General features: G+C 38.0%; 1 protein-coding gene across 3 annotated transcripts in view; it reads right to left on the reverse strand.

Moving 5' to 3' along the window:
• DPP10 (dipeptidyl peptidase like 10) overlaps positions 1 to 18452 on the reverse strand; it is a 434900-nt gene that overhangs the window by 50204 nt on the left and 366244 nt on the right. For all 3 annotated transcript variants that reach the window (XM_030278047.4, XM_030278048.4, XM_072931689.1), the window contains 2 exons: positions 11994 to 12046; positions 11814 to 11895 (listed from right to left, as the gene is read on the reverse strand). In XM_030278047.4, the coding sequence (XP_030133907.4) occupies positions 11814 to 11895; positions 11994 to 12046 (135 nt within the window). The remainder of the gene's footprint in view (positions 1 to 11813; positions 11896 to 11993; positions 12047 to 18452) is intronic.

Genomic DNA, 18452 nt, shown 5'->3' on the forward strand with positions numbered 1-18452 from the left:
AAGAGTCACAGGGCATGTGGTGGAGAGAGCCACAGAAATCCTTCAGGGCTCTATTTGGGAGCAGGTAAGAGGCGGCTTTTCCTGTGCTCTGTGCTGACCTGGGGGTGTGATGTCATTTGGCCCATTTTTATCCACAGCTGGAGACTCCTAACTCTGCTGGCACAGGGGTCACTCAAACTGCCCACGGTCAGGACAACAGGTACACCTCCAGCCTTCCTGTGATAAGGTTCTGTGTGGGAACTCAAAATATCCCTCAGACATTTTTGGAGGTTCCAGGTCAGAAACATTTGAGGCCCTGGCAGGCAGCTGGAAACAGCTGTGATTTTGGGTTTGAACAATGGAACAATTTACCAACCTTGCAGGAAGAACAAGCAGTCACAAAAGTTTAGATATTATAGTAGAAGTAGTTACAAAGTAAAGGGAAGAATTTTTGAGTGCTGTACAGGGGGGTTTTGGTTTTGCACATGGGGGTCAGAGGTTTTAAGATGGAGGGATTTGGGCCTGTCCTGTCCTCCCTCTTTCTCCTTCCTCACCTCCATGTTCTTGGTGATGTTGGCACTCACAGACTGGTTTAGAGTAGAAAAGCACCATTTAATATAGGTAATGGGCATTGGGGAAAAACTGTAACCATGTAACACGTAATGTACCATATAAAAGACAGCAGCAGCCCTGGGTGGGGGGAGAGAAGAAGCAGTCGGGAGTCAGAGAGGATGTCAGGGTGTGTGTGTGCCTCTGCCTGAGCTGCTAAGCAAACCACAGCAGCCAGAGAAGACAATCTTTTAGATAACTTGCAATAAACAGCCATGAGACCAAATAACAAGAGACTGCTGAGCCTTTCTTTGGAAGCACGGGTTGGAGAAGAGATTTTTCCAGCACATGGAGCCACCCCTGACCTAGAGATGAGCTCCGACATTCTGGAGCATTTCCAAATTAGGAGTTGATTTACTGCTCCACACAGGTGAACTGAGCACACATTGTATATAAAATCACATTGACAATGCACATTTCTAGAAGGTACTTTGCACTTTGTTGGAAAAGGAGCAGAATCAAGGGTTGGTGCCTGCCATTCTTGCCCACAGGAATTAGCTGTGGAAGAAGCTCCATGGTAATGAAAAGGACACTCATTCACTGAGGCAAGTGAAATGCAGGGTGGCAAACTACCACTCCAAACATTCATCATGCATTTCACTGGTGGGACTGATTATCCTGCTAATGTCTTTCTTACAGCAGCCATCTCTAAAACCAAAGAGAATTATTATATTTCAGATAATATAAAGCACAGGAAAGTGGCTTATAAAGCTTTCATAGCTGTGAATTTTAGACAGTTAGAATATTCTTTAGTGACTTAGTGAGTTACAATTAGACTTCTTCCAAAAGCCTTTTATTTTTTTTCTAACATCTTACAAATTTTCTATACAGATCACATATGTTACAGGATGACAAATTCAAGGGAAGTTTTACGAGACTGTATTGCAAAGCAGCTTTATTTTGTATTTGTTTCACCTACGATATTTTTGTAGTCTATTTAGGCTGTGAGCTCTCACAGACAGAATTGCAGGCTACAATGTCTGATCTAGTTTGCATTACAGCTGCTTTGCAAGTGTCCAGGAGTGCATAATGGCTCTAATCTCTTCTCTGCAGACTTTTTTTTTTTTTCTTTTGCAAGTCAGTCTTTACTGGTACAAAATTTTCAGAGCCATTCAACTCTGACTTGCTCAAGCTCTTGCACCACAGAGCACTAAATTATGCAGGTACTGGGCACCACAGGCACCATGAGCTACCTGAGCAATGCCTGGCAGCAGACAAAAATCTACCCTTACACGATCCAGGAAACCATCAGACACATTGCAAATTAGGTGGAAACCAAATAATAGATAATAACAGAATTATTATAATTGTAAGCAATAAGAATTATATTCACTCTTAAAGGTACCAATTTTCTAAAGGTTGTGATTGACCTGCACAACAATTCTTTCAGAGGAAGCTTTCAAATGTTTAGATTATGTTGTAATTAAGGGAGAGGGGAAGTAGCTGTTGATCAGTAGGAGACATGGAGACCTCAAAGCACAAACACCCCAATGTCATACACTACCTTTTCCTGGTGTCAGTTACAATATGTTAATTTTATTTTTGCAGTAATCAAGCTGCCAGACATAGCAGAAAGAACAGAACACTGAAGCACCACTTTGCTCCTGTCTAGATTAATGCCACTGCATCACAGTAATGTGTTAGCACAATGGTTTCTGAACAACCACAAACAATCTACAAGGCTATTATATTTAATTGCTATTTAGATAGTTTATAAATCTACTGTAAACAATAGCAAGGATGCACTCATAATGCAGCTATAAGATTAGTTACTAATGTCATGACATAAACCAGGCCATGAACTCAGACTATCAGCAACTCCATGGTAACTCTGATGTTTATGTCCTTGATTTCCAATAAATGCAGGGAAGCGTTGCCCTCTTTTGTTTCAACACACATTAATTATGTTGCCTTTCCAATGATATTGGATCATGATGCTCACTAAATTCACACCCTGCCTCATCCCATGACAGCTTACCCAGGAGAGCAAACATAGTGTAATGTGCTATATAAATAAAATCATATATAATATCTGAACTACGACCTACACAGAAAGCTGCTTCATAAATCTGCTGCACAGATCACAGCAAGACTGCCTTGCCCCGAAGCTGATGGTCTGGATCTGCTGCTTCCTCCCATGGAGCTGCCTGGAGAGCTCTGCTGGCTGCAGCACTGTGCAAAATGTGACTGAGGATTGGGCTGCTCAGCCCTTTGATCTTTGTCCAAGTGATGGGAAGAAGACTTATCCAAAAACAGTTCATGCTCAGGAATTCACATTCCTCCTTCCTCACACTTACTGATTGCTTCTGACTAGTGAGCCAGCATGAAGCCTATAACAAAATCATAATCTGTCGTTACATAAAATCTTTTAAAATGATCTCTGGTTATTTCAGGCTCATCTTACACTGATATCAAGCATTCAATTATGCCCAGACTGATCAATCTGTAACAAGCTAAACTGAAAAATTTTCAACCTAGTTACTCCAGAAGAAGAAAAAACAATGTAGGGAGACAGAAAAATATCTAAGGAAATTGTAAGGGCTTGGTATCAGAGAAGGAATCTTCTGTTTTCTTTGGCAAAATGTAAGAAAGTAGCATTACAACGGCAAGAACAAAATTGAAAATTCTGAGCTGTAAAGTCATACTTACATTTGCTGCTATTTTTAGAGTGGTGGGCAACCCCTATGAACTTTGTATGAAATACAATAGATCAGGCTGCCTCTGAGCATCTCCTACATGAGAAAGCCAAGCAGGGTTGAACACAAAGGTTTGTGCTTTTAGCTGCTATTGCTGACCCAGCCCGTGCTGCTGCACAGGACATGTCCCTTCATCTCCCCACTGCACACAGGGTTCAATTTGCCCATTGTCTTTATGATAGACCAAAATTTTACTGGATGACATCCACCTGTACAGACTCCACATAGCACATCCAATGCAAGAAACACAGTTTATCTTAAAATACCTCATTAGGAATGAGACAAGGAGGAATTAGGAAATTGTGACTAGCTCTTAGAACAGCACATCTGTCTGGGACAGTTCAGCATATGGGAAACAACATTTGAAAATAACTTTTTGCTTTCCTTCTACACAAACTTTCCCCTTCTATTTCTGTAAATGCGCTGTCACCTGCCATAAACAGAGAAGGAAATGAATGTATTGTTTTCTCTTAGATATCAACACTACACCTGACTTTTTAATCCACATTCTCCAGGCCTTGGAGCTCCCAGTGGAGATACATTCCCCACAACTACACATCCACAAGCAGTTCTTTGCACTTCACTGTCTGGTCCTGGCTGAGTCAACATGAAAGCCTAAGTCACTATAACACAGTGCAGCCGAAGTTTAATCAACTCTGATTTTCAGCATAAACACGGTGGGGAAGTCATAACCCCACTGCAGGGAAAAAGAAATATGCAAGGACATTTATGGGCTGGTGATGATGGAATTTAATGCCTCATTTTCAAGAGGGACTTGGCTAAAATAGAGAGAAATAGCCAGGAGAACTGATCATACCCAAAGTTGTTCAGCCTTGCAGAGGAGGACAGTCACTACCACTTCCACTGACAGACACCTGTCCATATTTCCAAAAGATGTTATGTGCTGAATGAGAAAATAGATTTTAACATAGAGGAAACAGAACTTATAAATGGAAGAGATGGAGGAACCCTGACAAAGAGCAAGAGCTCACTGGAGTTTGTGTCAAGTTGGCTTTGACACTTCAACCTGTTCCTAGCAGAATTCTATAGCCACTGGTACCATCACAGAAATTCCAAAGTCTCTTACAAGTTTTCTGCCAGACACTTCAAAAAAGGCAAATAAAAGTCATGTTTACAATTGATTAGAACAACCTCTGCCATAGAACCTGAACTAGAAAGGTGTTAGAAATCATCAAAGTCTTCCATTTTGACATTTTGGTGTCTTCCTCTTTGGAATCTTCCTTTTCCAAGGTTTTAAGGAGCACAGAATATAGCTGCTTTTTTGTTTTGTTTTGTTTTGTATTGTTTGGTTTTTTTACCTTTTTTTTTTTCTATTTGCCAGATAAAACTGTCATTTACATTGCCAAAAGATGGATATGACAAATTTTCCATCCCATCCTGTGGTGTACCTTTTTTGTTAATTGCTAAATATGAAGTGACTACATGATTATATGGTCCAGGGACACAGGCAAGCATGCAGTGGTTTTGGGCAGGATTTTTGAGTTATACAGAAATACAGTCCATAATAAAACCCAATCTTTTCAACTCCAGTTTAGCTGAGGATTCCATCAATTTCAACCCCTGCTTCCCAGTTTTTACGGGTGGCTATTTCCAAAGAATTCCAGACTTCTGAAATATAATTTTCATGCTTCTGCATTACAGAAAGCCACACATTTTCCACACAAGAAGCACAGCAGCCCTATTTTATGAGCCATTGGACTTGCAGTTAATATTAGCTAACAGACGGAAGTGTGAATGTTCAGATATGCTTTGTTACACACGGACATGTTGAACAACATGATGAGAGGTGAATATTGCTGCTTTCATTGCTCCCTGCAGGCTGCTGCATGGAAAAGTCCTTAGGACTGCTCCTATCAAACATGTGTGACCATATTTGTTTCTGTGTCTTTGTGGGACTATATGTAGGGAAATATATATACATATACATATACATATACATATATATATATATATACACATAGACACCCACATGAGTAGCCTTGTGAAAAAAATAATTTGAGTTTTAGCACAGTGATATATCAAATTTCCAATATATTTGCTTCTGGATAAAAGAACACATTACTTGGGTGCCAGGCTTCCATGCTGACTCAAATATTAGCTGCATGCTAGAGCAGTGATAACAGAATAAGAACCAGCAAGAGGAAACAACTTTTATCTCTTCTCTTGATTTATTCACTATAAAGCTGCTGGGCCTTTTACTGTTTCACATGAAAAACAGAGGCAGAGGAATAATGCCCCTATAAAACATACAATTTTCTCATTATTTCTTCTTTCAGATACAGCCAAGTGGCTATTCCCACAAAGGGCCAGCAACATCTAACCCTTAATACTCATAATTTTAAACTGCCTTTGATACCAGAACATGTTAGTCGTATTTCAGCAAGCAAACTGATGAAGAAACTTCTTTGCTCAACTTAGCCTTGCCCCATTTATAATGTTGTAGTGGTCTCTAGAGCTCACAAAACTTTTATTGAATACATCCAGCCTTTGTAAGTAAAACTATATTTTATCCTGTTTTGCCAAACCGCTTTTGTTTTCTGGCTGCATCCTCCATTCCCCTTTTCTGAGATGAGAAGCTTTCAGATGAAGTATCAATTTTGGAACTGAAGAACATGCATTAAATGCTCCTCCAATCCATATTTAAGTGGAGTAAGCACCCAGAAATTCATAATGGAAATTCACAGCTCCGTAGAATACTTTCAGAGCAACTCATACTATTTTTTTTTTTTTTAAGAACAGTCTGAATCAAATAAATAAAATTAAAAGGCAAAAACCATTTAGATTTTACAGTGGTAGTTTCACAAATCCAAGAGAAAAAATCCAATGTGTAGCAGCAGCTTAGTAGGAAGAAAGTTTAAGTCTTTTAGATAACTCCAAATCTTCTGTTGATTCAGCTGCATGGGCAGTGCTCAACCACAGTTCCCTCCCTTCAGAGAAACATCCTCAGCAGGACAAAGGACCTCCAAATGTGCTTTGAACTACAGAAGTTTGGTAATTGAACCCCTCGTGCATTTTAAATGAGGTATCATACCTGAGGTTAATGTCACATTGAAGTGTTCTTGTTTATTTCTAGTTTTCCTCTCAGTTTCAGTGCCATTTGCTTCATTAGCATAGTCATTAAAAGGAAAGATGAAATAAAGCCTTGACATTTCCATATGTAATTTTAAGTTACTCATCTAAAATACAGTAAGTCAAAAGAGCAGAATACTTTGCAGATAAAACCAGCAAAAGAAATATATTTATTTAGGACTTACTTCATTAGCATTAATTAAGCTTTTACTTCATTTGCATATGCAAGTGTTCTTGCCAGGAGGGGGTGCCAAGTACCCACAGCACTAATTATGCAAAAAAGAAAACACATGGCAAATATTTTACAGAAAGATAAATTACCATGTTTTATAGCAGTTGTACATTACCTTGATAGACCAAACAGTAAATGGAGCTTTCAGCAAGTAATGGCTGTTAAAGCAAGTATTGAGCAAGGTAACTGCCCGAGAACAATCCTGCTAATTCCTCATTTACTAAAATCAGTCCAGTGCTTATCTGAGAACACAGAAAGTAACACAACATCAAAGAACTTTGCTGCTGCACTATTTGTCTTTGAAAGCCATTGGGAAAAAAAGACTAAAATTTTGACAAAAGGCAATTGCAAGGTAATGTCATGTTAATTCAGTCTGAGAGATATTTGCATTTTTGTGGGGCCATAAGTATTGATGGTGATGTGAAGGGAAACTGAAGGCCCAAATATGACAAAAGGATAAGGATAAGATGACTGATCACAGAGCAAAAGAGCAGAGAGTTCTTGAAATGGTACATTCATTAACAGTAATTAAAGCAGATTTTGCTCTGATTAATTTCTGCTTTTTAGGCCGTTTCAATATAAGGTGAGGTCCTCTTTCACTGGATCTTTTTCATTCTTATGTAAAAGCTTCAACTCTATTAGTGAGTAACCTTTGTTGTTGTTGTTTTTTTGGAAGATGAGGCAACTTACAGATTTCTAGTATTTAAAGTACTTTCTAAAAATTGATGAGAACATCCAAAATCCACAATTCAGCTACAGTCACCAAATTTTTCTTAGTGTATACAGCCTAATAAGCAATTGGACTCAATGATGACCTAAATTAAAACAAAGCATTGTAAAAGCTCATCTTCAGTCCTACCATTTGATTGTGTTATATTTTGTTGGTAGCATAAATTTTTGACAAAGCTCCTAAAAATAATTTTCTTTAACATTCTGGATGGTTTTACTATTTTCTTCATTTCTGTTTGGTTAAAATATGTATTAATTTATGCGTAGACATTCATCTGTAAGTCAATAGATCATTATTTATCTGGATATACTGATCCATCCAAAAACGTAACTCAAGCTCCCCTCAGAATCACTCAATATATCAAAACGAGCTTACTGCAATAAATAGCACAAAGTATCTATTAAAAATACAAAGGCAAAGTGACTTGCATGGATGTATGTTCATTGAATAAAGTGAAATAAGGTATTTTATACAACATAAACAACATGTACCACCACCAAGGCAGGAAAAAACCCTATGTATAACTTTTAAGAAAAATCAATGTCAAACTGAACAACTTCTAACCATGCTTCACTGGGAGCTAGTTCAAGCAGCCCACCCAATAACTGATCAGAAGAACTATTTGTATCACAAAGAGCACTGCAGAAGAACACAAGAGTGTCAACAGACACTTAAATACAGCACTGCAAACACTGGAGGCATCTCCAGCCTGAACTTTGATATCTAGGCTCCTACTGCAATAATCTCCTCAGACAGACCCAGAGCTGTCTCCCCTGTGTCAGACCCAAGCCAGGTCCAGCACAAACACATAAAAACTTTTGCTAGAAACTACTGGAGAAGATAAGGCTCGAGAAGGGAGAACACCGGATAAAAACCTGGGTATTTCAACAACAGCGGCCCTTTAAAAACCCCAAAAGCATTCTTCTTCTCAGAAAGCCTTCCCACCAGCTATGGGATATCTCTTTCTCAGACACAAGCAGTGAGGTCTTTAATCAATAAATTGGAGGCAGAAAAATGTTGATGAAACAAATTAGATCTCCAGTTGCATTTGTCTTTCCTGGAATTACTTGATGCTGCAGATGGATTCTATGGAGGCGAGATAAAGAGATAATCAACTAATGACTTTCACAACTTCAATCAAATATGAGTAATGTTTGGCAAATAGATGAACAGCTCCCTTACATACTATGACACAGAAATTGTATTTTAGATCTGGCACAGTTCTAACACAGTTAAAAGGCAGCATTTTAAAGAGTGTGACCTTGAAAAAAGTTCCCATTTTAAGAGCTATGTGACCTTAAGATACATTAATTCATTAGATAAAAGTTTCTTCTCCCCAGTGGCAAACATTTTCAATTTCACCACCAAAATGTCATGACTCAACCAGCAGATGTTTCTCTGAGCTTTCCTCTTAATCACTACAAAACCCTCTACTCTAGGTAAATAGCAAGGAACTGAAATAATCTGCAACCACTGTGGTAGCTGGAAAACAGTGGGGCTCAGTCACCTGGCATCTGACAGAAAACTAACTCTGTTCTTCACCAGCCACATGGGGCATCCTCTGGGGCCCATTAGACAGCCCCAGAAATTACCCCCAACAGTAAACCTAGACTGATGCATGCTTTCCACAAGGATGTAAAATACTGCATATACTTGATTTCACTGCACCATATTCCATCTGTGCAATAAGCAGTCCATGGCTTCATACATATTTTCCTTCCTGGTTTTTTTTTTTTTTTTTTGCCTTCAAATCCTTACATTATCTGTTTGAATATCTTGCCAGTTCCTCCTCATTTAAATACTTAAAGATAATCATGTAGGCTGCACTGTTAGTAAGATCTGCAGAAATGTGGACTGGAAACATCTTAATTTACACTATAGCCTATCAAAAATAGTTGATCCAAGTCCATGTGTTATCCCCCTGTTATCTGGATTTAATGCAGGACTTTCCAAGTAGTTATAGTGTAAAGTTGGGATCTTTGGCTCAGTCACACATACCTGTGCCTTGTGTTTCACATTTTGTGCTAATTTTGCTGACCAGTCCTGGCTATAGTATTGCTATTAATTCCTGCACCACAGATGGAGAGAGATATTCCTCCTCACTTTAGAGAACTACATATACTCTATCTCCGTGATGAAACACACCACACATCATGGCTCCTTCTACATCAAATTTTTGTATATAAAATTAATCTCTTCTCCAACTTTTCTCCACTTGTTCTTCAGTTGTAAAGAATGGCTCTTGGAGATTATTACCCAGGTTAATACACTATGATTATTTTATTTAGAGTAAGTATATAATTGCTTGTTTTATTAATGAATTATCACTATTTCCATAGAAAAGACAAGTTAAGTTTTGTTCAGGAAGGTAAACCACTCATAGTGTGTTTGGCAGCATGGGTCTACGAGACTGCAGCTTCACTCCATTGATAGCTACTGATGGATTTTCATCATTGGATCTCTCCCTTTACACATCTCCCTGTACCCTATTTCACTGCTGTTTGCCTCCTGTACTACTTTACTCAAAACCCACTAATCCAGTGTTCCGATGATAAATTTTAAGCCAGAACCATTGTGGCAATATGTCCTCAGTCACACATCTTTCCTCTGCCTGACCTGTTCTGCTGGACTGAGCTCTCTGTCCTGCTTCTGCTCAAGGCAGATGTTCCTTCAGACAGCAGCAACAACCATTACTCACAACAGTCTTTATTCATTCATGCTCCTCCATTTTTGGCTTGCTGCTGAATGGGAGGGCAATGCAGCAAGGCACTTCCGTCACTTTGGAAAGCTCCTTCTGCCACAGGAACAGCTTCAAGAGGACATCCTTCTAATTGGCATTCCTAAAGTCACCTTCAGCGGGCTGCTCCTGCAGGTGTACATCTCTATGGCAACACTCGGTGCCATTCAGAGTGCACGGAAGATTTTGTCTTCAACGTTATTATTTCCTAATTCTGCAGACCATATGGCACCATAAAACCCACAGTAGAGCAGATATTTTTAAAGCATGACATTAACTTTACTAGGGACATTAACAAAGATGAGTAATGTTATCCTCGCTCAAGTATGAATTATGCCAATGTTTTCAAATTTGGATGATTAAGGCTGTACCTAAAATGATCACCTAGGTTTTTTTGCAGTTCTGTGATGTAATAGAAGTCCACTTCTGGAAGGATCCATACATATTTTCAGGATGACATTTTTGGCAAAACACTTAAAGAAGCATTATTTTGATTTCTTTTTCTGAGGTTTATGATTGGTAAATCTGACCCTGTTCTTATGAGACATTCCAGGAAAATAAGAAGATATTTTCTCAGTAATCACTGCACCTAATTTTTGTTCTTCTTTAGATTACTGATCCTCTGATTAGTACAGACCAATGTCCAGATCCTCTGTCCGGCACAGAGGAATCTTACAAACTGCAATTTAATTAAAACATTTATTAAATCTTTTAATTTTGCAAATGCTTCTCCTTTCCACTGCAACCTACATGGTTTGCCACATTCCAAAATGCTGCCTGGTAAATAACCTATGTATTTATTACCACTAATCCTGTTGCCATGCTCTCATTATTAAAAAATTAATGTGGTTAATTATTAAAACATAACAAGCATGTTCCAAATACTTTTTCTCACCTGCCTCCATTTCCTTAATGCAAAACATTCCAACGAGAAACATTTTTTACTTTCCAATCATTTTGATGAATGATATAAAGCAACAGGGTATATTCTCTAGACATTCAGCTTACAGCCTCTCTGCATGAACAAGCTGGATATGCAAGGAGGCCCTGGGATCATGCCTGAGGGCATTAATGAGCTTATTAGAACACTGTAACAAGGATTATCTGAATTTCTTATGCAGAATTGAAGATTTAATCAGCCTCTTGCCTTCAACTACCAACACAGGTCAGCTTAAAATCATTGCTATTCTAAACCCACAATTTTTTCTCTTCTTGTATTGACATTGGTTATAGTGACTATGGATGATTAATGTTCATTAAAAATGGTAAAACTTCTGGAAAAAAAATTATACATGAAACATGGCATCTCGTTTAATTATTATGAATTCAAGCAGCACAGCTGACCTTGGCAGCAATTTTCACATCACATCAGATTTGGATGCTAAGCTTTTGCCCACAGTTTTCATTGATATTTCACTTAAAAGAAAACTGCTTTTCACCTTTAACGTTCCTTCCCACATAGCAGTAGCCACAAAGATGGTTATCCTGAAAATCACTTGAGTGCATATTTAGATGAAGGTGTGATTCTTTCAACAACTGTACCATTTGCTTATTGGGGGTCAGCCTGGAAAAACACATTTTTAATAAAAAATAAACAAATAAATAGAGCTCTCCTAAAAGCTATAACAGGAACATACTAGAATAGTGCAGAAACACATAATACAACTTATTTTAAGGCTTTCAGTTTTGTTTTTACCTCAGTCTATCTGGAGTCCATACATTTTTAATGACTGTGCTTACCAGTTGCTGTCCGTGAACACCCCAGGCTGCATACTGTAAAACTGAATCCTCTACTTCTGGAGGGTTTAACTCCCAAACTTCCCTTGAAAAAAGGGAAACATTTTTACTTGAACACACTGGCATCACCTCATGCATGAGCCACTGACAATGACACGGTATGGAAAAAACAGTGTGACCTACCTTGTGTGTATGTTATAAATCACATATGAAGCTGTATAAGAATAATGAAAAACCTGTTAAAAAAAAAAAAATTAAGAATTACAACACAAAATACAGTATTAAATACAGACTACCATGAGGGCAGTCACAGTCTTTCAATGCCTATAAACACTGACACCTTTATTACTGAAAGAAGCCTTTGCTGTATTAATTATAACCAAAAGACCTGAACCAGGTTTTGAAAGCTGTTGGAGGGACACACATATTCACCTGTTAATTTAACCAGACACTATAACAGTACAACTGCACAGAAAATGTCCCAATTAGAAAATCCTGCATTCCTGTTAAAAAAAAAAAAAAAAAAAAAAAAAAAAAGCAATCTCCCCTTGCCAAAAAAAAAATTGAAAACAAAAAACCCATTGAGAATATACATTAGGGAAAAAATACACACATTTTTTTTCTTCATCAAGCTGTGTCAAAATGATTGCACAGGTATCCCAGTTATTGTACTTGAAATGCATACAAATACAGGCTCATATGGTACTTTTCTGACCACCTGCTATGAACAGCCTGAAGGACCTCCCAGGCACGGTTCACAGAACAGAAAAACTCTGTACTTAGTGGGGCTCTGTTTGCTGTGGCTTTATTAAATAAGTTTTGGCCTGATTTGGAGTGACTTCCTTTGCTTTTCAGAAAAAAGTCTGTTGAAGTTTTTTTGGTATTTTGGGTATCAAAATATGAGAACTAATTTTCTCATCCAGGTTACCAGTGACTTCTGGACTCACACCTGCAGGATTCTCTGAGCAGAAGAACACTTACAGTGTGTAATGTGATGACTGTGATGGACCACCACACCGAAGGGCTCAAATCAAAGCAAAACACATTCTCTCTAGTCAAACATTAGTCTATACACACATAGTGAATAATAGACATTTTGCTCTCTTCCAGTATGGAGTGATTGGTTTTCATCTAGCTCATTTTTTCCCTCTATGTCTTGTATCACAAAAGTATCACAATTCCATAGTATTAGTTTTAATATTGTTTGAAATTGCTTTGTGGTCTTGGAATATGAAATATATTTGCCATTAATTATTACTGAACTAAGCAAAAATCCTTTTAATGGAAACTTCTGTCAGAAAAAAAATGCTAGATTATATCCACTAGATTGACTGCAGCTTCTGGTTTTCATGTCCACAGTTACAGCATCTCTGCTGGGCACGTGAAGGATTTCTTTCTGGACAGGCTGATCCCAGTCAGATGGGGACAGCTACAGATGTAAAGCCAAAACCTTGACATGGTTACATGTGTTGGGAATTCTCCAGGCTATATTTTCTGCTCTGGGAATCTTCCAGTGTCTCCTTCAAAGAGAACAGGCAAAGAGGGATCCTACATGGACAGAGCCACTGGAATTTGTCACTATGGCACACGAGAGGGTTTCAGAGGTTGGTATTTTGCCTGGAGGCCTTTCAATAACTGATCCATCTGAAATAGCTTTCCATTGACTCCCTTCTCATTATTAGTTCCCTGCCAACACATCCCATGAGTTTAGCATGCCCTACATCTTTGCTGGCTGATACAGCAAGAATCCCACAAAGATTTTGAAGATTAGTAACTCTACTTTGTGCAACAGCTGAATATCCTTTCTATAAAATTTCCCTTGGAGACAAAAATAATTTCCATTTTCCAAGTCTGTTGTGCTTAATGCCAGAACTGTTGCTTCAGTAAGAATCATACAAATATTAGTAAGTATGCACCAAACATTTTTATATTACAGCTTAAGATAAACTGTTTTGTCATTCTTCTGGGGAGTGTGACTGAAACAGAGACAAATGGTTAAATCATGGTGGTTTCTGCACAGGGTGTGCACTGCCAGAGACTACCCAGAGAGGCACTTGCCAGCAGCCAGTTACAAAGAAGAGAAATGGGTCTCTTGGCCTTGTGGGAAAAAGGAAAATTGTATCAAAGATAATGTGTGGAGGGTTGATAAATATTTTGAATAGGAATATTTTAAAAGTAAATTATTAGACAGAATATATTTCAACAAGAAATGCTAAACTAATAAGTCATTCTGACAGCTTAAACATAAAATATACTGTAACAACAAGAACAACACTTCATATATCACGTGGAAACTCTGCTCCTGCCTTATGTAACATTTCTGTCTAAGCATTTATGCAGAAACATTAATATCCGTTGAAAAAAGTTAAAACAGCTCCACTTCTAGTGGAGACCAACACTCCAGTGAGGTCACTTTCAGACAGGGTGCTGACATTTTTCTCGATTTATTCATATTAGTTTTAGTTCTTAACAGGAACACCACGTATAAATTACAAGTATGAAGGTTCCTAATTCATCCTGCTTGCAAGAGCCACACACTGAAACACAATCACTGTTGAAATGAAATCAACAAAAAAGGATGTAGAAAATATTTCTTTTCGTAGTCTGGCTTTTGTAGAAAGCGCTTAGGAATCTCTTGTAGCTTTGAACAAAGGCTCAACCTGTTTGGCGTGCAAAGCAGAAAAAAAAAACCCCAAGACCTGGTTATTATTCCAATAATAATCCAATTATTCCAATAATCCAATCTGGTTATTAGTCCAATAACCAGACTAAAGCTCAGGCAGCAGTGACTCCTCTGGCAGTGAATTTACAGTGAAGGCTGCCTACTGCGTGCAAGTCAAACCCAAAGTGCAACCATACCTATGCCAAAATGTTTTCAGACATTTCTTGTACTCCATGCCTTCTAACCAAGATGCTATCAAAAGATGAATGAAGATTAATATTTAAACATGGACACTGAATTGCTCCAGCTGGCAAAAATAAGAGATGTGAAACTGAGGAAAAGAGCTTGGTTGTGGTGAAAAATACTCACCTTCTACATATAGAGTGAATCAGTTAATGATTATGGACACATGAAACATCTCTAAGAAGAAGAGCAATGTAGGAGAGAAAAGCCTTTTAAAATATTAAATGCATTACAGCAATTTCTGCAGTGTCATATCAGCTGAGGAAAACAAAAAGAGGAAAATGGCCTGGTATAATTTATTAAAATAATTATACATGTTAAGGTTGGGCACTGTAAGGAGTCTTCACTTCAGAAGTGGCGTGGATGATTGCTAGGGTTCAGGCCTTTCTGGCAAGTAAATAACTTGCCTGCTTCTATTATGATAAGCTGGAAAGTGCTCCCTGCAGTGTTAAGAACTATGAAAATCGCTTTTTAGATCAGACAGACAGGATACCTCCCCCTCAGTACAATTTATTTAATTTTTCTTTTGCCACAGAATGCAGTCGGTAACAACCACTGCATATTAAATATTTCTTCTGAATTCATTCTTTTATCAGTTTATAAAGTGATGACAAGCTTTCATCTGGTGCTGCTCAACACTGGAGCTGCATTTGTGTATGAAAAAAATGAAATTACAGAACTCTATTACAAAGGACCTAAAAGAAAAAGGTGCCAAAAGTATTTCAAGACAAATTGCTCCAGTCAAAATGTATTGAAATAACAATCTATTATTCAGCTAACAGCCAGCAATAAAAAACACACTTATCAATCATGATTTGAACTTTTAGATGACACATTTAGATGAAGGTGTAACTCTTTCAATAACTGAGTTCTGGAGTTTCATGTGTCCTTTAGTTTCTACCTTTCAAGGAATTATTTTTTCTTTCTGTAGTTCTAAAAATTAAATAATTCCATGGAACTCGGTGCATAGCCCAACAAGATATAAGAAAATTGCCTTATACACTCTGCCAAACACACACCACTAATTCTGCAAAACATTCCAGAAAAGATCCAGTTCACTGTCCCTGGGTAATTTGGAAAACATTTCTCAGCAGAATAGTGTTTTTGCTAAAAAGCTGCCAAGAAAACCTCAGTAACAGTATTTTTATGGTGTGATGAGAGCTCTCAGCTCCAGGGAAATGGAAGAGAGCTGATGACATTAGAACCTCACAGCGCTATAATCCCAAAATGCTTGGGCATGCCAAACACCTTGATGCATCCTTTATCCATTTCCCATATTATAAACCAATTACAATCTTTCATGTGTTATTTATTTGGAGCAGTAATGATGCCTTCTTGCTGGCACAGCTTTTTGTAAAGTAGTGGAGTGCCTGTCCTGTATTTTTGCTTTCACCCAACCAGACACCTGCAATCTGAACTCCTCATTGCAGCTTTCTGTGCTGCTACACTCTGTAAATTCCCCTTTCAGGTTCCAATAAAGCATCTCACAGGGCATTAAAGCACTCACTCTGTGCAAGAACTATAAAAGGTGAGAGTGTATGAAATACATGGAAAATTTCAGCACCTGCAGTAATACTTTCAGTTATTCCAAGGCTTAACAGCCAAACCATTGTGTCCATCTCTTGCACACAACATGGATATCCATCTATTTGTATTGTACACAGCAAGAAGAACATACTATTTACAAGCAATGCTCTTCCCATTAGTGAAAAAATAGAGCAACAGAGACTCATTAAATAACTGAAATTGCAGTGTTTGCCATCATTCTCAACCCACTTATCTCTAAACACATACCCTGCTTTGGAAAGAGGTAGTTTCTCAGATGAGGTTCAAAACCATGCTGATCTCTCTGATTCATCAGTGAGATATCAGATCTTTTATGGGTTAATTTACACTTCTGATCCCATGAAAAATAAAATCTAGTATTTTATGAGACTACTAATCTGAATGAAAAATGACTATATTCTTGTTCTATGAGTTAAAGAATTTAATCAGATTTGGACACAAAATAATCAACCTTAGCTGGGTAAAGTTTAAACTCCTGCAATATAACAGTATTACTCATAAAAAAAGAAAGATCAAAAAACTGCTTTTATTGCTTCACTGGCACAAGTTAATTATTAGGAAGTTCAAAGCTATGAGAGAACCTGACCTGGAAAAGGTTTTCTGTGCCTGAAACCTTTTCTACTTTTTCCAGCTACATCAGCTGGCCTAATAAAAGATATTACCTCTTCCCTGTCTCGTTTATCCCTTCAGGCCACCACATCTGTAACAATGTTAGGGTGAAAAATATATTCCTAAGCCCAGTTGAAAAGAAAAGGGCTACCTCAAACTCAAAGTGATCCTAACAACCTGCATTACACTGCATATCACAAAATGCATGCGAACCCAGAAATCAGGGGACAGGACACAGTGAAGCAGGGAAGTAAACAGGAATACAGCTTGCCAAGGACACTCACTTCTCCATTCACCCGTGGCCCTTCTCACTTTTGAAGATCTTTCATAATGCATTAGTAAAATGGTCTGGCACATTGTCAAACTGCCTTGGTGGGTGCCAGCCACAGGAGCTACTGGCTGTCATGCACAGTGTGAAAAACAGCACCAGGACTAGGATTCTGCCTTGATCCTCTTTTCTACAGTTGAATTAAGCATTTGAAGAATTACTGAAAAATCCACTTATGCTGAAAACTGAACCAAAAAGCCTTTGCTGTGGCAAAGTGATTAGAAGACCAAGCAAATGTAACCCATCATTCATCTGCCATTCATGCAGCAAAATACCCCCACACAATGACAAACAATCTCATTCAAAAACCCAAATCTTTAAGAAACCTTCACTAAAAGCTCAAAATACACTTTAGAAAAAGAAGTGTAAACATATGTTGTCTCCTATTTTGCCTGTAGGACAAAAGAAAAATGGAATATCCAGAACATGCTATGAGCTACAAATATTGAGCAAAGACCAGAGGCGGGGTAGAGAGACTATGAGGGGATGTAATGAGGCACAGGATGGTTATGGAGATCTTTTGAAGGGATTACTGATATAATTATAGTGTGCTTGTAGCCAGAAAAAAATAACTGTATTACATATTTTCAGTAAGTTAACATATATTCAAGTTCACCCCCCATACAAAAAACACAGCCTATACGTATTATACTAAATTATACAAATTCTATGTCTATTATTTATATAATTTATGCAAATAATTATTGAAATTCTTTTTCCTGTAGTTAGTGATATTTTACAATCAATTTTGCTCAGAGAACACTGGTGTAATTCAGATTTCCAGCAATGAAAATGAGAAAAGGCTTTCAGCAGGTCTTTAATGTCATGTACAAACTCCTTGTTCTGGTATACGGTTGGAGAACACAAGATTATTTGTGGTGGAACCTTTTCCATTGTGGAAAGTCTGCTGAAAGCAAATGAGTTACAGTAGGAGGGGGCACTCTCTGCTTGGTGCCATCAGGATTCCAAGCAGCAACTTCTTGCTCTCCAAAAATCCAGATTAACATTCACACAACCATCTCCTATTCCTCATTTCCTTTTCATGAGCTTCAGGACACGTGACCTTGCTGGGACTGCAGTGCAAAGAGAATGGAATCAGTATCTAATGTGCTGATCACAAAACAATAAAGAAGATATATTCCTTTCTTTGTATTGCAAGATGTTCAGCACCCTGTTAGTAAAACCTGTGAGGGAGTTAATAGTATTAAATTAGGAGCAGCATGACTACTGCCAA

The sequence above is a fragment of the Taeniopygia guttata genome, chromosome 7, assembly GCF_048771995.1.
Source record: "Taeniopygia guttata chromosome 7, bTaeGut7.mat, whole genome shotgun sequence".
NCBI classification, from domain to species: Eukaryota; Metazoa; Chordata; class Aves; order Passeriformes; family Estrildidae; genus Taeniopygia; species Taeniopygia guttata.